Source organism: Catharus ustulatus, chromosome 9, assembly GCF_009819885.2.
Source record: "Catharus ustulatus isolate bCatUst1 chromosome 9, bCatUst1.pri.v2, whole genome shotgun sequence".
Classification (NCBI taxonomy): domain Eukaryota; kingdom Metazoa; phylum Chordata; class Aves; order Passeriformes; family Turdidae; genus Catharus; species Catharus ustulatus.
In genome coordinates this window covers 22,586,231-22,607,291 of record NC_046229.1, presented here as the reverse complement: position 1 = coordinate 22,607,291, position 21,061 = coordinate 22,586,231, and the positions used below count along the sequence as shown (strand labels likewise).

The following is a 21,061-nucleotide window of genomic DNA, read 5'->3' as shown; positions in this document are numbered from 1 at the left end:
TTGATGAACATATTTCTGTGACAGACCATTTATAAAGACATATGTAGGTTCTTTTCTCTGCTGGTTATGAAGGCATCTCCTCTCCCTTGTCACACCTTCTGGCTTCTCAACTGCATTCCTATGTCTTATTTCATGGCACAGAGCAATTTCACTCACCTGGTGATGCTTTCCCACTGGCTGGAAGGGATTGTGTCTGGGAATGTTTAAGATCAGGGCCTTGGGTAAGCGAGCATGAGGAATACACAACTTTAGTAGCCAAAGGGAGAAACTGTATCCCTTGTTGTTCCCACTTTTATTGTACAGACTGTTCTGCGTCCCTTGCAATTTCTTCAGAGTCCTCACAGGATTGACAAAACAGTATCACTCTGCCCAGAACCTCCAGTCTGTTTCCTAGTCTAAACCAGCAGAATCAACAATTCGTTTTTATTTCCACACTGGAATTTTTCCAAGTCCATCAAATTATATTGAATTAAGTATTCTCAGGCAAATGCTTGCTGGTTCTACTGACTACTGAATATTTCAATTAGAGAAACCTCCAACGATTCTAGAATCTGAAAGCGTTCTGAATTTTTTAAGTATAGTGCCAAACCCACAGTTTTCTTCTTTAGATTGCTTTTCCCAGGGAATGTTAAAGGCATGTCTCATCAGGTCATAAATAGATGAGAAGATCATTAGCTGGTCATTTTTATAGTAAATCTTAATTTATGCATGATTTCTTTAATTTCATTTGAAAAGGTACTATATTTCTTTAAATGGAAAAGAAGTTGCTTCAACTGTGAGATGAACTGAAAAGACAATGTTGGCATGTGAATGGGTTAAGTTTAGAATTGCTTTCATACAGTAATGTGCGTGCCCAGTGGTACAGTCCATGCTGTTCATGTCCTAATTGCTTGCTACAGCACATTAGAGATTATTCATGAAAAGCCTGTGGTCTTGACATCTCAAAAGAAACCAGCAGCTTTCACTATTTATGTTTTTGCTGACTTAATCGATAGTTGCAAAGTTGCTGACTCTCCTCCAAACCTCTCATGTCACCTGAATTGACAAGTAAATGCTCAAATCTCACAAAGTTCCTTAGAGTTCTACCACTTTTTAAAAAACTGCAACACAGGTTGAGCTGTATTGCTTAACTAATGATTCTTGCTCAACCTGAACAAAAGCCAGTTAGGGCACTTGATGTTCTTTAGGGTCCTACAGTGTGGTACATCTGGGTCCCATTTCTAATTTTGTTCTGATTGAGTAATAACTGGCTAAATGACTGGAAAGGAACACATAGTCCCACAGCTCCTTCCAAGGGACTTAACTTACAGTTCCTGCATTTTAAATATTTTGGGGTTTGTTTTAAAATAGAAAGGTGAGTAGCATATTACATATACTTTTTATTTACTCTGTTTAGTTAGCATGTAAATGCAGATGCTTTGTTGCATCCCCGAAGAGCAGATTAGTACCATTTTCTGAGCTGTGTTCCCTCACTTACTGTGGCCAGCTGCTGCTCCTCTTGCTTCTGTAGTAAAATATGGTTATCAAAATGTGACCCAATGGTAATATGGCCTCAGTCAATAAACAAGAAAAACCCCAAAACTGTGCTGAACTATGGCATTAATTATGTGGCTGTCAGAACTGAGGACTTACTTGATGATTTCATTGGCACACTGGTGGGGAGCTGGAACTCGAATTAAAGTTGTCATGTGTAAAATATCTCCTGGTAGATAATCCTCAGACATTATATATTTTTTTTTTTCCCCATTAAAAACAGACATGAAGGTTATCTTGGTCTTGTACTTGTGTAATGTTTGGAAAACAAGTCTTTCATGAGGACATGATACAAATATTTCAATACAGGATATTCTGAAATACAGCATATATAAACTGAAATGAAATAATGAGATAAGTCTTAATTTTTTGAATAGGCTTTTAGGTGGAAATACAGATGCTGGATGTTATTTTCTATTCCTGAAGTGTTAACAGTGAAGGCACAAATGGCATTTTGGTCCATCAGTATTGGTTTTCTTTTTAATCCAAATCTCTCACTTCCCTTTTAATGAAATTTATTTTACATGAATGATCAGGAGTATTTGTTATCATCTTATGTAGTGATTTCTTAAACCACTTATTCAGTTATTGAAAGTTAATCACTGAATTTCCTAATTATTTATTATAAAAACCTTTGGGATGCTCTGATCGTCAGCTAGAACTCATTCATCAGTTGGATTTGGGATATTTTCTAGAGGTAAAAGTAATATTCAACAGCAACGTTTGAAAAATCAGATGAATTCATTCCAATTGGAGAATAGAACAACATTTCCATTTCAACTTTTTGGTGAAGGGTCTGCTGAAATAAATCTAAGTCTTTAGAATGAAGAAAAGAAAGAAAACTCCAAAAACTTGATTTGAAGTTTAGACCTCCTTTGCAGCTACTTACCTATATGACTTCACTTCATAATGCTGAGATCAAACATTCAAAAGAGGAGATTTTTTCAGATTTTGGCAAAAATTCTGAAAGGCATATCAGATTGTGAAATACCAAAATTATATTGAATTTCAATAGCACTTGGGCAACTAACTCCCTCAGGCTGCTTAAAAAGCCTCAACAGCCTACCTGCATCTCCTCCTTTGGGCAGGCTTATTTTCCTTCTCTTTGCTCACTCCAGATGCAAACAGCTCCTTCTGGGAAGGCAGGAATGAATCCCAGGAGCGCTCTCTGTGCAGTGCAGGGCCTACGTGAGCGGAGCCGTGCCAACGCCGCTGCGGGCTCGGCCTCGGCACGCCACGGCTTTTGTTTTCCCACACACTGCTTAAAGCAGCCTTTCCTACTGGAACTGAAGGGGACTGCCGGTTAAAGTTTATTATCTGATTTACTGTGGATATGTCACAGGTTATTGCAGTAAAAGTTTTCCAGTGTCCTGAAGTACAGAGAGCCCAACCGGTGCTGGGCCTCAGCTGTGTGTGTGGTGTGAGGCACAGACGGGCAAACACAGCTTTGGTAAGGCAGAATCCAGAGTGCCTGCGTTATCCAAATCCAAATTACCCTGGAGTACCCAAATATCAGGGATCCAAAGGACATGGAAAAAGGAGATCTTCTTTTGTGCCTCTTGTGATGTCTGGTGCTGTGCATGTGAAGTGTTACTGGCTTTATTCAGTCTTTCTGTTATACAGGATTTTCCCCCTAATTTTTAAGTAGTACCATAAAGTTAAAGCAAATAAAGCAGCAGTGGCCTCACTCTCTGGTATAGTAATGCAATGCCGACTTGAACGTGAAACATGGAATACTTAGAAGCTAAATGTATACGTTTAACCTTGATACATCATTTCACACTGAAAAGACAGAAGAAAAAAAAGGTGCGAGCTCGATTTGCAATGAACAGTAGCAGAGTTCCCAAGGAGGCAGTGTTGATAAACTGCAGGGTTTGTCGGGGTGGTGTCGCGGCGTGCCGAGCCGTGCCCGGGCCCTGCCCCGGCCATGGGCGCAGCCCGGCGGGGCCAATGAGCGCGGCGGGCTTTGCACAACAGCGCCCGGGCTGCAGGAGCTGCGGGGTGCCTGAACAGCACACGCTCACACTGCTCTACAAAAGGTGCACAGTTTGCAATCAACAATAATGCCAATTTTTACTTATGTTTCAGAACATGGAAACGTGAAACATGAGGTAAGGATTCGTTTTCTTTTGCATGTGATGTGTGTTTTGTTGGTGACATAAGAGCTCATTATTACTCTGTGTACATGCTGGTGGAGAAGGTATGTTTTTCTTCTGGGTTTGCAAACAGATTTCTTAGAGTGCTGTAGAAGTTGTCTAAGCAACTAGGTATTCATGGTTAAATATGAATGTTTTCTGCTCAAAATGTAAATTAAACTTGCAGCAAAATGACAATGCTGAGAGCCCTGAAAGGGGTGGAGATGCTTTTTTAAGCTGCAGGTAAGATAACATTGCTTCACAGCTGGTGATTAGATCCTTACTGTTCTAGACAAAATCTGTCTGTAGAGTTAAAAGTTTTCGGGTTTCTTTTGCCTCTGCTGTGCCAGAGAACTGCGGGGTGATGAAGGATTGGCAGGGTAGAGTTTGCCTCTTCATGTGAAAGGACTATGGTTGCAGAGCTATCCTGTGTGGTATGAGTTTATGTAATCTGGAGAGAATGTTAGAGTGGGACCTGAACAGAGAGCTGCTGTGATGCACCCAGTGTAGCTTGCTGTCAGCCTAGGAAGACTGCAAGCCAACCTGTGTTATTTTTTTGCCCAGCTCCTGGGACTTTTTCACTACTGTACAGGAGGGCATAGCAGCTGGGTTTTGTCTGTCCCATCTAACAAAAGAGAAGCAGCACTTCAGACCTAGAGCATAATAGTTTCCGGCATGTATTTTAAATAGAAGTTTATAGTAATTGCTTAAATGACATGCCAGTTATGAACAGCATGCAAGTGTAAATGTCGCTGCTCTCCATAAGCATGGCTGTGTTTGATGCTGTCACTTAACAGGGGCAATGGGAGGATGTTATTGCTGCCATGGCTGGTGCAGAGGGAGCTGTGTGCATGGCTGTCCATGTCTGTGCTCTCTGATGTGTCACTGGAACGCCAGACAGCAGTGGGGCTGGGTGAGGGCAGCTCTGCACCCTCTGGTGAGCTCCTGGGATGTGGGCCCCAGGTGGGCTCCTGCTCCTGGGATCCTGCAGGGGAATCATGTGATGGGGGAACTCCAACAGAGGAGAGGGATGTGCTGCCCGTGCCCAGCCTCTGCCCGTGCCCAGCCTCTGCCCGTTCTCCTCGCTGCATCCTCAACTGTGCCTCTGGCCATGTGCTGCCCAGCCTTTTGTGCCTCTGCCTTGACAGATGTGCTGAGTAAGAGCACTCTAAACTATGGGAATAACGGTGTGGTCCATTTGCCTGATGCCTTCTCAGTCGTGCAGCTGGCAGGCATGGCTGGAGAGCTGTGAGTGGTGACCATACTGTGGCTGGATGAAAAAATAAGTATACTGTTTTTTCTTGTTAGGAAAATAAAGACCTCCTCTCTGGAGCTATTGATTTGCTATTGCCTATTGAGTTGATCCAAAACATCAGGATTACATTTGTTTTTACCAAGACTCCTATTTAAGTGCCTGCTTTAATTCTTTCTGTGCAGAAGAAAACTTAAGCATGGATGAGGGACTGTAATTTTTGGAAATCATGAATTTAGGCTTCATACCAGTAAAGTAAAGAATCTACTGGTAAATCAATATGTTTAAGGGTATTGAGCACACTTTCATACAGCTCAAGAACTATTTCCTTAAAACCATTTTCCAGCTGTATTTTGGTGTATATGACTTGTCACAGTCCCTCTGTTTATTTCAATGAAGCATTTCTCTGTCTCCCTTTGTACCTTTCCGAGTCCTGCCCCATTCCCTTTCATGTGCAAATCTGTGGTTGCTCACCAATCTGCATCAATCCGTATCAGTAACATGGCTTCCATCTATAAAAAACAATGTAGGCTATAATTGAGCATTTTGCTTTTATCCAGTACTACTATCTTCATTGTGGCAGCAGATTTAATTTTTTATTCTGCCCACTACAGATGAAGCAAAACTTGTATCGTTTCTTTAATTAGACTTGTGGGGTACAGAGAGACTATGTCAAGGACTCAAGAGTTTGAAAGCTGTTTTCAAACCAAGCTTTTGATTTTTCTTGCCTGCTACAGGGCTTGGTAATTTGGTTATGCCTCAGGTTACTGCTTTCTGGCTTGCCTTGGTGTGTGTCCTGCATCAACTGTTATCAACGGCGAGTAAATCAGAGCAACCTAATTGTTCCTTTTGTTATGCAACATGATTAAAAAATAAATAAATGCATGAACCATCAAGTTACCAGATAAAACAAGTTTGCAAAAGCAGATGAGTAGTTCGCAGATATGCATTATTTCACGTTGAAATTTCTGGGGATCCATAGCAAGTGTCTTAAAGTATGAAATATAGAAAAGAAATGGAAATAATCTGAGTCTTTTCAAAGAGTTTTTGATTTCACACAACTCTGGTTCCTCCAATTTTAGAGAGACAGACAAGTTCCTTAATATATTTAAATACTTGCCCAGGAAAAAAGACTTAAAAAAAGAATTAATCATTCCATAGGGAATTGTAGTTAGCTTCAGTTTAAAGTAGAAATAGTGAAAGTTTCTACCTTATTAAAGCAATGCAAGTGGCTTTGACTTTTGTATTGGTTGATGTTATCTGGAGCAAATAACGCCAGACTGCATGTTTCTCCCCTATCCTATTAAATGATAAATGATTAAATAAATAAATGATTAAAAAATACATTTGTCCTTAGTATCAAAAAGTGTTGATGTATGAACAAACATTCTATGGATTCAGACTCTTTCAGCCTAGTGTCAGAAAAAATGGGATATATGAAAAAACCATCAACATTGCTAAGAATATTTTTCAAAGTGTGATCTTTCTACAAGATAAAGATAATTGTGTTAGTGGTTGGGGGAAATAACTTAAAACTAACTTTGCCTAGTAGATTGGGGTAATGAAAGGATTTCAGCGAGCTTCCATGAAAACATGTTTATTCATATCCTTGATTCTTATTTTTGCTCTGCAGAAACGAACAAATGGAATTAGAAGAAGCTCTAGACACGTGGACCCAGGTTTGTATCATGACTTTTTAATACTTAAACATGAAACAGAAAGAGTAAGAAAGCTGTAACTTGCTTTGTTGAGTTGCATTGTGAATGCTGTTGCCATGCACACAATGCTGAGGACTTGACTGCTGAATTCATGAAGGTCTAAAGCGATTGCTCTGTTTGTGATTTCAAAGATAAGGTCAGCTGGTCGAACTCTTAATTTTTTTTCCCTTGTTTTTTCTGTAAGTAGAACTCTGGTTCTATTTGAACAACAAAATGCCTCTGGGCTTTCAGTTAATATGACCCACCCTACTGTACTCAGTAGGTTTAAAAGAAATAACAAAGGGGTGAATAGCAGACAGTGGGTTATAAAACTCAGGTTCTAAGTCTTCAAGTTGTGGGTATTCTCAGCTCTTAACTAGTAGTGCTCAGTGCTTAACTGTTGCTTTTCTGAAAGGCATGAACCAATTGCAGTTTTATATTGATTTTCAAAGTTATTTTATTTTTCCTGTTAGTTTATAGTAGATACTTCTATGGAATCATGGCAGCAGCAGCCCTTAAGAAAATGAAATGCTTGGTTATAGGTTGTGTACTCAAGTGGGTGAACATTTCCTCTGGAGACCCATTATGTGTCTGTGTAAAATATTCAATGTTTTTCAGTGTAACTGTGTGATATTTTTAGTGTCATTTTTTACAGTAATTACCTTTCTGTCCTTTATGTTTCTTGTATGGTTTAATTACCAGAGATTTGTTATGTAGATACTATTTGGAATAAAAGTAAGCTGTGGATTATTTAATATTTCTAGATGTGGACATCTGAGAATGGTTGAGTTAAACATTAAACAGGACGGCAATTCTGTACGCCACATTATAGCCTGGCAGAGCTAAGCACTTTTCAAAAAGTAGGAATGCTGGTTGTGCCACTAGCATTGCAGCTGCCTTGGCTTGGAAAGTCTAAATGTTGTAACTAGCTGAAGCAGACCACACCTTTCTTACTCACGTACCTTTGACATGTTTTGGAACACGTATCGTCGCTTTTTTCCCTCTAGCAAAATAATCCTGCTTCATGATTCTAGAAATTGTTCTGTGTGTCCTGACGACTGCATCATAAAAGAAAAAAATGAGCACCCTGTAACTCTGAAAATTAACACAGTCACTGGGGAAAACATCAAGGGTAGGAATTAAATAATGCAGAAGGGGATGATTTCTTCCAAGTGTTTGCTAACAAGACTTAGTTCTTCCCATTCATTGCATTTTGCAGTGAAGTGTAATTGTGTGCTTACAGAGTAGTCTTTATAGGTTCAGCTGCCTCATGTAGAGTTATAGAAGGTCAAGTAATTTAGCTTTGAGAACCTTTTGAGTACACTGGTGATTTAATTTAGCTTTGAGAACCTTTTGAGTATACTGGTGATTTTACTTGAAGTCTGATAGAAGTATTTGCAGGATATTTATGTACAAGGATACTTTAAAAGTAATTTTTATTGAAGACTAAGTACCACTGAAATCACCAAAAGTAGTTGAATTAAGTAGGTGTTTAAAAACTGCATTAGCTAATACCTAAAATACAGATCTGCTTGCCCTCTGCTTTGCCCATTTACCTACACAGAACAATTCTTGAGTTTTTGGGATAATCTTGTTATGGAGTGAATTTCTTGGTCCTTGAAATATTGTTGAAAGCCAAAAGAAATGCAGAATGTTTACATGAACTTTAAGTTCCTTTAGTAGAATCATGACTCTGGAAGACTTCTTACAGCATTGCTTCTGACATTTTAAAGGTTTTAAATAAATAATAATGAGAAATATATTGCATACTGATGTGCCCTGTACATACACTCACAGTTTTCAAATGAAATGAGCATTTGTTTTGCATTTTGTCAGGACAGACATTCTGTGTCCTCTTCTAACTTGGTGGGTATAGCTTTTGAAGTCTTTGGTAAACTCCTGGCATCTATTTTGCATAATCTAAGTACAACTGTTCATCAGATTGCACATTGCCTTGAGAGACAGATGCTATCCAGAGGGCAACACTTGGAAGAGAGCAGTCATGTCAGGCATCCATTACTGCGTTGAGCCTCAGAGCTTTCCAAGAGCATTGACATGTAAAGTTCTGAAGAGTCTGAGCACCAGGATGCTCTTTTTGCTGAGAGAGGTGGTCAAAAGTTTGACTGCCCAGACTGCTTTGGCTTTAGAAGGTTTGGGCTTCTGCTGCTGCAGCCAGTATTGTGATGGTGCTGAAGCATGGGTGCTAGGTTAGGGAGCAGACACTTGCTGAGAATCTATAACCAGCACCTGCAGTGACTAAATATTGATAGAGTTTGATATCCCTAGTAAATAAAAATATTTTGGTTTACAACTTGTCAAAATTGTTCTGTTATGTGTATCTTGGCTATTTTAGTAAAGAATCATGAATAGCATGGTGAAGTTAATGCATTGGTGCTTCTCTTTTTATGCTTGGAATCAAATTCAACTTTTGCTGACTCAGCTTAGCCCAGAAGTAAAAATCATTTAAATTTGATGAGAAGTAGTACAATTTGAAGGATGGTCTAAACAAAACGATGGGAGGATACTGGATTAAAATATTTTGTTTCCTGCTGGTAAAGCTCATTGATGAAGGAACCTATCTAGCTGAAGAACCCTAAAGGCAATTAGTTAATTTATGGCTTTTTCATTTGTGTTTCTTTGAAGTTGCGTTAAAAGTTTTGACAGTGGCAGTTCCCTCCTTGAAATTTGCTTTGTGCTGAATAAGAAGGAAGGGTAGAAGGAAAAATGATTAATGGATGATGAAACAGAGAAATTCCCATGGAGTGAAAGTAGTCATGAGAAAAACGTTTGTACAAAAAGAAAAGTGTGTAGAAGCTACAGGTGAAAAAAAGACTGGAAATCATACAAAATATGACTTTGTCTTCACACTCTGCACTAGGTCTTCAGCCTGAAATTCAGTTGCAGAGAGCTTCCTGAATTACTTCATCTGCTAAATTTTAGTGGGACGGGTTTTAAATAACCTTTCTTTGGGTTAAGCAGGACATAATAAATGCCATTGACGAAATGAACTGGCAAATACACCTGCAGCTATAAATCCGGGAAAAATTTGGTCTACAGCTTGCATGTGACTGTAGAACAACATGATTCTGCTTAAACGCATTTGACAAGTGATCAGACTGGTGTCAGTTTTTGCATAGGATGGGCATGTGAAATTATTATATCAAATTTTATTCTCATGTAGGGAATATGTTTAAGCATGGAAAATGCAATATTGGCTTAAATGACAAATGAAGCATTCATATGTATATTCATAAGTACAAGTTCTTATTGAATTCTTGAGAAGGATGATGTAGTCTGACTAATGTTTTTAATGGAAATAATTTTGTATTTATTTTAATATGAGCAAAAATTACAGTCTTTCTCAGCTATTGAAATAGTACAGTGAATGTTTGCTTTTTTTTTTGCAGTATAGAGTCTAAATGTGATAGATTCACAGCTTAGTGTTTTTGAAACTGGTTTTACCCTAAACACTTCTTCTAATATAAACATTGGAATTTTAATCTCTGAAGTGTGAAAGTATATTTCATATCAGAAGGATAAAGTTTGTAAAAATAGAATACTAGGAGCCTTATAGTCAAGATTCATTGTAGATTAGACTCAAAATCTGATCTGTGCAAGATCACTGCTGAGCATATTCTGACTTCTTAAACAGCTGATTTCTTCATAAGCAAAGATTAAAGATTAGAAAACCTCAGTTCTGAACTAAGGGCTGGAACCAATATTTTTCCTTCACAGAAAGTGAAATATCTGACTTTTTTGGGATGGAGGGACACAGTGCTAGCAAGTCACATATACAATGCAATAGCTTGGGCAAATGTATTTTTCAGCCCAGGAGTTCAAAGTTCAAATAATAATTTTAAAAAGAGGTATTTGTATTTCTGGTTGGTGTCTGGTCCATAATTGCTTTGTGAATCCTTAATATTGGTTTTAGACAGATTATTAAAAGCCCCTCAGGATCTGAGGAGAGTCACTGGGTTTATGGCCTGGAGCATATGCATTAAACCAACAACAATCTGTGTAGGGAGAAACACAATACTGGAGATATGTTTATTTCATTAGCTATTGTGAGAAATAACCTACTTTGTGCTTCATGTTTTGTTGAAGTTTGATTTTTGGAATCTTCTGACTGGGTTGTTTTGTTGTTATATGTGTGTGATTAGTAAGCAGTGAAACAATATTCAGGTGTTTGTGTAGTGTGCTAGTTGTTTGCATCTTGTCTTTGGAATAAAAATTAAGGAATAGGGTCATATTGGCAGTTAAAATTTTCTTTTCAGTTAAGAATGAAACATGCTAGACTGAGAGATATTTCAACAAATTCTTACACAGTGTGATCTATGATATGCAAGTCTGATTTCCACTTCAGTGCCACTCCAAGCATATGCCCAGCCAAAAGCAAAATCTGGCTCAAACTCAAATGCTGGGATATCCCAACCAGCAGATAATTCTTTGCCAAGTATGCAGTTGTTATAGATAAAAGTACTCTTTAACTGAGAGTTTGGAGCATGCCACTCATTTTCTTGTTTTGTTGAGCTATCCAGCCACATCCTTAGTAGTCCTGATTGTTGTCTTTCTCATTCAACCTAATACAGCAAATACCCGATTTCGTGGATGAGAAAAGATAACCTTCTTCAGGGTGAAGACCAGTGCTGAAAAGAAGCATTCAGGAATTTATTTCTCCATTTCAACAGTGGCAACAGCTACCTGGAATTCTGGCTGTGGTTTTGGTGGACCAGTACTAAGTGGCTGCCAGTGTCAGTGTTGAGAGCAAGAATTTATCTTGTATTTAAGCCACAGAAAAAGTCCAACAAAAATAAAAAAAAGGCATTAAACAAGCCTCCAGTATAAGGAGTTGACTGATGTCATTGATAGTACATAGATAGTATCTCTTTATTAGGATTGTCTTCATTAGGATGAATAAGACCAAGTAGCATCATTTTGCTTTGGTAGAGGAATTCATGTGTATAGAATCAAGAAATACATTGATAGGTGTTTTTCATAAACATTTAGTACTGTTATTTAATTATATTTCCTGTAAATAAAATGTAGGAGTGAATAGCAATCCCTCAAGTACTAGAATATACATATGGCATTCTTTCCAGCTTTAGATATTGACATGGAACATAATGATGTGTTTTAATGGCTGGACAAAATGAGTTTGACTGTAAATAAAATTGAGGAAAGCCAGAAGGAATAGTGGAGCAAAGAGAAATGTTCCATGAAACTTCCTCTAGTGAATAAGTAGTTGTTTGAAAAAGTTGGAGGTCTTTTATAATGTTTGTGGAGCGTTATATTTACTGAGTAGCTTAAGATTTCCCTGGATGGTAATGTTTGAAGGAAGCTACAGAAGCAAAAACGAGGTTTGATTTTACATGTATGTGACGCATGTTTAACTTTTGGCTGGGTTTTATTCAGTTGTGGGCATTTCTTCCTTTTCTACACAGCATCTAAGCACTTTGTTCAAGGTACCTGTTATGTATCCATGTCTCTAGGAGTCTTTGTGAAGCAGAGGAATTGCAGGTCAGAAGGGGTTTAATGGGGCAGCTGGGAGCACACTTGTTGCACAGAGAGCACTCCTGGGCAGGAGAGATGTGATGCTGCCTACTGACACGGTGTGGAATCTTGGACTTCTTTGAGGGACTTTGATTGCAGCTCTAACCTGGCCATCTCTTGGTATTGATAGACATGTTTGAGCACGTTTTACATCAAGTGGCTGGGATGGGTTTGGTGTTTGAGACCAGAGCCAGTGAATTTCTCTGTGGTCCCATGTCATGGGACAGCTTCTCTCAACTGGGCCTCTACAGCAGTGAATTCAGAGATATGCTGAATTGTGCGGCCTAATTTGTGAGATCAAATTAATTTATCTCACATATTTATTAAAAATAGGTATTGCATTCAAGATCTTTACCCTTTTACTTCACAAAATAATGAATTCATCTTTTTTGTGTTACAAGAAAAGACATGTCTAATGTTTTGCACCAAGAAATTTTCCACTAATGCATTTCTGGAAGGTGAAGCAGAGTTTTGTCTTCCAATGAAGCATTTCAAATGCAGTTTAATGATTTTTATTGGGGTTGTTTTATTTTAAATTAAAATTATTTTTACATTCCTGTTGGGGAGAGGTATTTGAAAGGGGCTGTCCCCTTGGCATCTCAGCAGTGAGCTAACATTCAGAGAAGAACATAGCCTTTAGCTTTTTCTTTTAATTAAACATCAGAAGACCCAGATGCCAAAGGGTGAAATGTATTTATTTTGTCAAACTCTTTCATCCTTGTCTGGTTGGATTGCAAGATTAGTTTGTAGTTGAGTGATTTAAACTCTTTTGTCTTATTGGATGTGTTTTTGGGACTGTCTCTATATCTTAAGCAATTAACATTTTATTTTTCTCTTAGAGAAATAATGGTGTTCAATACATGCTTAGCCATATACTAACATAATTTTTAAGCTGAAGTAGATTAAAAATCCTTCAGTATCTTTTTTTTTTGCATAAAAACACTCAACATCAACTATATAAGCAAAAAGTCACTGTTTAGAGATAACTTGTAAGGAAGTTGTCAGGAAGAAAAAAGGAAGAGGTCAAGTAGAGGTGGACAAAATGGACATAAAAGTATGATCAATAAAACAAAAAAATACACTATTTTGTATCTTAAATACACACAAAAATAGTGCAGCACTATTTAAAACAAAGAAGAGATGTGTGCCAGCAGCTATATGGCCCAAATTTACTTTTACTTACCTCGGCAAGTAGAAGGGAATTGCTTGGTGTTTGGTAAAGTTTATTGGGACTAACAAATCTCTTATTCATCTTCAACAGGTATATTGCATTTACCCATCTATTTTCATATCTGAGTCTAATCTTCAGGGTGCTGTAATTCTCAGAAGGCAAAACAAAGATAATAAGGCAATGAATGATTAAAAACAGTCAAAAGTAACTGAATTTTAAAAGTACTCTAAAGCACATGGTTTCTTTTTTTGTGGCTTACTCATTTAACTAAATCAGTATTTGATCACTACTTCAAAGTAATTCTCACACAAAGAATTTGGGAAACATTGTAAAATTGAAAGCAGCCATCCCATGGGAGAAAAAAGACTGCTGAAAATTCACACAAGAGAATCTCCCAGAACTGCATCTACCTTTTGCCTGAGGAAGGTTTTAAGACTTGGTAGAAGAGGCCAGAGGCAAAAGCCTGAGAAACTGATGCTGGTTTTCAGGAGAGTTTTTAATCTACTCACCACTTTGAGATTCCCAGAGCAGTGAACAATGAGGCTGAGTTAGGCTGCTGGCCAAGCTAGCTCAGGATCCTCCAACAGCAGCTGGTTAAATGGATGCTGAAGGATAGAATTTGGGGTACCGTGCTGTGGTACTTCCCACCTTACTTTGTGCTTTTGTTTCTTAGCTCTTTGTTTTCCTTCCATGTGTTTTCATTACCACTTTTTAAACCACTCTAAAATCTTCACAACATCCTTTAACTGTCTCTCTCATAGTTAGTTATGTGAATAAAGCACATCTTTTTGTTTGCTTATAACCTGCTACCTATTATTTTGGTGCCTGTATGTTTTTGGATCTAGAAAATACATAATAATTAAGGAAATAATGAGTACTTTTTCTCTGGTCATTATTATGCCACTGTGAGTTGTCTGTCATATTACCTCCAGTCACGTATCCTCTAACCTAGAGAGCTATTATCTGCTTAATTCTTCTGATACAAAAGCACTTCTGTATGACTGACCATCCTCTTGGCTTTTTTGCATGCTTCTAGGTCCAAGAGTAGTTAGTCTTTCTAGTTCTGTGTCTGCCACAAGAAATTTCTTAGTGCAGAGCAGGGTTAGATTATAATATTGAAGACTGACTGTAAAAAATCATTAGGAATTACTCTGAGATCTGTTGTCTCTATGATAATACTTGTTCCACACTCCAGCATTGTATATGAATATTCAATCTATATGTTACTTCAAGTCTTTTGATGTAGGTGTGACCAAACGGGCTCTAAAGATCCTTCCAGCCAGAGTTATTCTCCAATCTTGAATCCTGTTGTTAATGAAATTTTCCTTCTGTCTTTTGCAAGTAGTGTTCTTTTAAAAGAAATGCTTTTGTACCTTCTCCAAGACTTAACCAACTCTTACTTCCATTTTAATAATGCTTATTAATTTTTTGCACAAGGAAGGCCCAAACATGGATTTTTTGGGGTGATCTTTCTGGACGCTGCCTTATATTTGAAAAACAATACGCTTGTTCTAACCTTTTATGTCCTGTCCTTTTGTTGTTTATTTTTTGGGGGCAAGGGTGGAAAATTTTCCTCTTATACCATATAAACTGAAAGAGAGCCTCATTGTGAGTCCTGTTAAAATTATTTTGCTAATCCACATTAATATATAATCTTGTTTCTTCATTGTCTGCTTTGAAGAGCTCTAAACAATGTCCCTGACTTTTTCTTAAACAGTATTTGTAATCTTTATATTATATTCTCCATAGACCTGTAAATTCTGTTTCTATAGTAGGATTTAGCAGTCTGCCTTATACAACTGTCATATTTGTATTGAGACATCTACTGTTTATAGCTGAGTTTAAAACATTGTCTTCACATATAACTAACTATAACATATAACTATAACATAAATATTTATATGGTATTGAGTTATTTTAAGAAATAGCTTGCAGATCATAATTAGCTCAGCGATGTAATGTTTGAATTTATTTGGTACTTAGCATTTTCAAGTAGTGACATTATAAAAGCTGATCTGATGGATTTTTCAGTAGAATCAATTTATTCAATTGTTTTAACCCTTAGATGTGGTTTATCCAGGAAAAAGTACTTTTCTGAGGCATTAAGTGGAAGAACTTGGAATTCAGCCCTCATTGCTGCTCTTGCTGACCTGCGAATAAATAGAAGACATGTTCAGTCTTGCTCTTCTTATAACTTTCATTTCTTAGGCTTCAGTGTGCAACAGGGAATTAAAAAGTAACTTCATTATCTGATACCTTAAAAACGTGCCTCAGTCTGTTAACCTTAGAGGTTATTCTTTAACCAGCCTGTTTGGAATAGGGCATGTGGGAGAGGGGAGAGCATGAGGCACTGTCTCTTAGTTCAGACAATAAAGTGTGATTTTTTGCTCTTCTTGGACTTCTTCCTTAATTGGGTTTGACAGCAACAAACAGCATGAAATATAGTATAAGAAAAGCTGCATGTATAGATTGTACCACAACTTTTCTTCCAGAACAGCGTTACACTCCTGGCAGTGACAGTCTTCATGTGACTGGCAGGCATAATTCTAGTACACTGGAATTCACCTAATGCTGGTATATCTTCTACAACATTTTTTTTTCTTTATTTCTTCTTTATAGAGGACCCTACAGGCTGCTCTATAATTTTCACCCTCCCCTTTTTTGCTTTATTGTGGGGACAAGACAGGCTGAAAAGGAAAAGAGTATGAGGTTTAACACTAGGGACTTAAAGCTCCAACTACTCCTGTGCATTGTGTGCCAGTTTTGTTATTTGTCCATTTCTGGTGGTATTGATTTAAGCCCTGCAATTTAAGCCCTGCAATTTACAGTAGTTTCACGAATACAAGCCGCACGGATTATAAGCCGCACCCCCGGTGCCTCGACAATGTTGCTGTCTTTGTCAATAGATAAGCCGCACCCCGAATATTAGCCGCACTTTCGTTCGTGCGCAGCTTTCACAAATTGGCCAATTAGTAACAGGATCGCGGCATAGCGGGCTTTACTGGCTCGGGGCGGGGCCAGGAAGGCTCGGCCCGCTCATGGTTGCCGACGGGGCCGGGTGGCCCAGCTCAGCGCCACGGCTCGGCGGGGCTGGCCGGCTGGTGCTGCCGCCGCCGCCGGGCTCGCTGGCCCCCCTCTCCCGTCAGCACCGCCCCGCTGCCGCGTTCGCTCGCCCGGCTGGCAGGGCTGCCGCCGCCGGGCTCGCCGCCCGCCCCGCTGCCGCTTCCGCTCGCCCTGCGCCGCGCCTCGCGAGCGCCGCGCCTCGCGAGCGCCGCGCCCGCCCCGCGGCGCTTTCGCTCGCGGCGGCGGCGCTTCCGCGAGCGGCGGCGGCGCTTCGCTCGCGGCGGCGGCGCTTTCGCTCGTGGCGGCGGCGCTTCGCTCGCGGCGGCGGCGCTTCCGCGAGCGGCGGCGGCGCTTCGCTCGCGGCGGCGGCGCTTCCGCGAGCGGCGGCGGCGCTTCGCGAGCGCCGCTTTCGCTCGCCCCGCCGGCAGGGCTGCCACCGCCGCCACCAGGCTCGCCGGCCGCCCCCTCCCGTCTGCACCGCCGCCGCGTTTCCTCGCCCTGGCCGGCACTGCAGGCCCCCGCACCGCCGGGCTCCCCCACGCTGCTGGCCCCGATTCTGCTGGGCTTCCCCCGCTGCCAGGCAGCCCCACCCGCCGGCCTTCCTGCTTCTGCCATGCTCCCCTGCACTGCTAGCCCCAGTTCTCCCGGGCTCCCCCGCCATGCTGGCTCAGGCTCTGCCGCCCTCCCTGCCCCGCCCTGCTGGCTCAGGCTCTGCCTCCCGCCCCCACACTGCTGGCCCCGCCTCTGCCAGGCTTTCCCACCTCAGCCGGGGCCGGCCGGGCTCCAGCTTGGCTTGGGGCTGCCGCGGGCTCTCACTTCCGTGTTGGCAGCTTTTAGAATTTTGTTAATAGATTAGCCGCCCCGGAATATTAGCCGCACTTCCGGGTTTCCACCAAAATTTTGGTCAAATTGGTGCGGCTTGTATTCGTGAAATTACTGTAAATGCTGTGTGTTGCTCTGCACAAGGCTCAAGCACCTGAGAAACACTGAATGATCAACTAAGCTCAAAGAGCCAATGCTGGGATTTAAGTGTCTAAGGTGTATTCTGGGAGAAAGAACCACACCTACATGTTCTCTGGTGTCAGTTTGATCTCTGGTGGTTCTTTGGTGTAACTATAGGCTGTTGCCACAAAGTATGGTGTTTTTTCTCACTAAGGTGTCCCCTTATTGCCTTTATTTTGAATATCTGGATCACCGGTCACAGGCTAAATAACTTCAGTGAGATAATGGAAAAGTGGTCATGGGAGGCAGCCACAATGAGGAGATAAGAGAGAAGTCATCCTGACTTACCTGGGATATCAACCCACATACTTTATTCCTTTTGGGTACGGTTTCTGTCTTAAAAAAACTCACACTTTGCTGGAGTGTATAATCCACGTTCAGACTGGAAACAGAAAATGGAAGGAGAACCTTCACTGTTGTGCAGATGAATATATGAGGGTTTCTTTGACATGGAAGGAAAGAAGCAAAAGTATCTAAAATGCAATGTGATTATTATGGCAGCATTGATGTCTTGACAGGGACAAGATACTAATCTTTATTGCCTATGATAATTTACCAATAACGTCTTGATTTTGCAACAAAGATCAAGTGATGGATTATTTTATTGTATGCTTTCATTTTTGCATTTAAAAGATCCTGTTGCAGCTTATTATTTGTTCATCATGTAAGCAATCTTCAAGTTAATAACTTATTTATATTTAGACATTACAAATTCAAGTAGATTAATTTTTTATTTATTGTGAAAATATTTTTCTTTGATAAAAGGGAGTATGTAGAAACAGTGTATCAGAATAGTATGAAATTTTTCAAATACTATTTGTGCTAGAAAAAAATTGCTGGCATAAATAGAGACAGTAAAAACTTACATGTAAGATATATATTTTTATACTCAGTGGATATTTTCATTGTAGTTTGAATGCTTTTGTCTAGGTCTGTCTACTGATTGAGGCTAGGGATACTACAAATTCATGGGAAAGCTGAAGGCAGCACAAAATATGATGCATTTTGGATTTTCTAGAATTTGTTTTCATTGATTGCCAGTACTTCAAATATCCAAAGTGTGCAGCATAAAAACCAAATCCCGAGTATATACTATTTAGAGATAAGCAATTTTAACTGCATTGTGATGTTAACAGTGAAATACACATTCATCCTTTTGTACTTTTATAGCACAAGTACTTTGTAATGAAAGTAAGTTTTGTTCTTTTTTTTCCTCAAAGAAAACAATTTATTTGCCTGTAAAGACCAGAAATAAGCAGGCATATTTTTTAAGAGCAGGTTTGTTTTAGCCAAAACAATGGTGTCTTTTCATTGCTTTTATATAATGCCAGAATTCTTGGCAACATTTGTCTGCTGATGCGTGCATGCAAAGAAGGTGCATAAGGCTTGAAATTTTTTTGCATGTGTGCTAAGAACTATCAGTTAAGAAGTAAAGGAGGTATCTGCTGTAATCAAGGTAGAGGCCATGGAGAAGAAAAATTGCTTGAAGAATAAGATGAGTGTTTAACTTGAAAAGCTGAAGGATTATACAGCATTATGAAGAGGGTGTGTGCAGGCAAAATTATTTGTCATGTGCTGGGACCTGCCTGCTTTGCCAGGCATCAGGCACTTCCCTTTCACGTTATGTAATAATTTAAAATGCCTCTCTTGCCAGAGAATTTAATTCTTGTAAGTAACAGAAATGGGAGACTAAAGCCTTTCATCTTAGAGGTAGTTGCTATTAGTCAATACTGAACACAAAAGAAATTGCATGAAAGAGAATTGAATTCTAATTTTTGCAATTCTTGGAGAATAAAGTGTCAGCACGTTTTCAGCAATGTGTTTTTAAATTTGATACCTGTAAAAGATTCTAGGTGGCATATGTAGGTGTTTTCATGGATTATATGTTGTTTTAAAAATTACTCAGTCTGTGAATTCTCAACACCAGTAAAAGTGCCTAGGTCCTGTACAAGATTCATGATATTTTGCAGTATTAAATTCTGTTTCCAAAGAGGGGTTCCTGTTTTCAAGCCTTTTTCCTCTTGCTGCAGAAATATTCTTGGGCTTGGGGAAGTTAGTATTTAAAGTACAGCTCCAAATAATGTCTTCTGTGGAATAATGGACTTCTATATTCCAAGATTTGTCCCTGTTTTTCAGAGCCTTTTGCTGCACGTAATCTGCTGTCTGGACACACCTTCCAAGCTCATCTGTAGTATCTGCCCAATGCAAGTTGTTGGCCCCTCAGGCCAGGTGCATGTTTGAACAAATACATGAATTAGAATGCCATGCCTGTCTATGGCATCACATTAAAAGATGTGATAATTAACACTGGTTAATCTTCATACCATGTGCTTTTATAAAAAGCAGCACCACAAGTACCACACTTTTTAATTCATACGCCAAAACTCCATTTTGCTTAATTAAAAAAAAAAAAAACTTCTTACTTACTTTTGAGGCAACATGATTTTTAAAGTTTATATCCCTAATTCACCTCCTCTAGACTACATTAAAAGGATGAGATTTCATTACTTTGTCAAAACAAATGAAAACTATGTTTTTGAACCTGATTATTCTTGGTTGTTTATTCCCATGAAACATTTAATGCTCAGCTGTTTCTGATACTTGTTCAAAGTGCTGAGACTTTTCAATCCAGGCAGTTCCAAAATCCCTTACTCTCACAAGGATAGCTGCCTGTGTCACTCCAAGTAAGGAGTAGTTGCCTGAAAAAACATTTGAAGTTAAAATTATACAAAACAACAAGAGCTTGTCTTTAACAGTTGTTTGGAGGAAACAAAGTTCTTCTGCTGTGAAGAGGAAACCAAGGTCTGTCAGTGAAGGAAAAATAGTTTTTGCTCTTCGTGAATCACAAAAAGTATGTGGCAATGACCATTAGGAAGTCGGTGACTTTCTTCGCTGTCAGCTTTCTTCCAGTGCAGTCATGGAGAGGGTCCTCTTTCTCTTTTGAGAAATTACCTGGGTTTGAGTATAAAAACGAAAATATAATTTTGGAATTGCACAAGAAGTTTCTGTTATTTTAAACGTACTTTCCTGCACTTGCAATCTGAAATTCTCAACCTAGGGCATGTTCAGGTTTATTTTTCCATTAATATGGATCTACAAAGACAAGTAGGGGAATACGGAAAGATGCAAATACAGTTTATGCAAATGCTTGTTGTGCAGATGGGATTGGGTTGGCATTTGTAGATTCTTTCAGCACTGTACTTGACTAGTTTTTTTATTTCTTTTGTGTTGTAACATTTTGTTACCTGACTTCCCAAAACCTTTACAGTTTCTCTTCCTTCTGTTTTGAGGCACAAAATAAATTAAACCTCAGGAGTGAATCTGTGAGAGTTATGAGCAGAACCACCCATAAGGGCATGAGAGACAAATGGTCATTGGCCATCTAAATAAGATTAGAGTCATTCCTTTCCCAAAAGGCAGCCCTTGTGACTTAATCCTCTGAAGGTTAAAAACATGGCTCTTCAGAAATGCTTTTGTTGTGCCAGTTTTTTTTTATCTTGCACAGAGATGAGGTTCCAGGCTCCTTAAAATGAGTGTCACCATGTGCCAAATGTCCCTGCCTAAGAGTGAAGTAAGAAAATGCTTTCTGTTGGAGTTATTTTTCTAAATTAAAAAAAAGTATATTCTGAAACTTAGTTTGCATTTGGATTTTCTTGGC

General features: G+C 39.3%; 1 protein-coding gene across 2 annotated transcripts in view; it reads left to right on the top strand.

Moving 5' to 3' along the window:
- The window catches only part of VAV3 (vav guanine nucleotide exchange factor 3), a 149,855-nt gene that overhangs the window by 91,607 nt on the left and 37,187 nt on the right, over nt 1-21,061 (top strand). For both annotated transcript variants that reach the window (XM_033067481.1, XM_033067480.1), the window contains exons 18-19: nt 3,622-3,644; nt 6,554-6,599. In XM_033067481.1, coding sequence (XP_032923372.1) covers nt 3,622-3,644; nt 6,554-6,599 — 69 coding nt within the window. The remainder of the gene's footprint in view (nt 1-3,621; nt 3,645-6,553; nt 6,600-21,061) is intronic.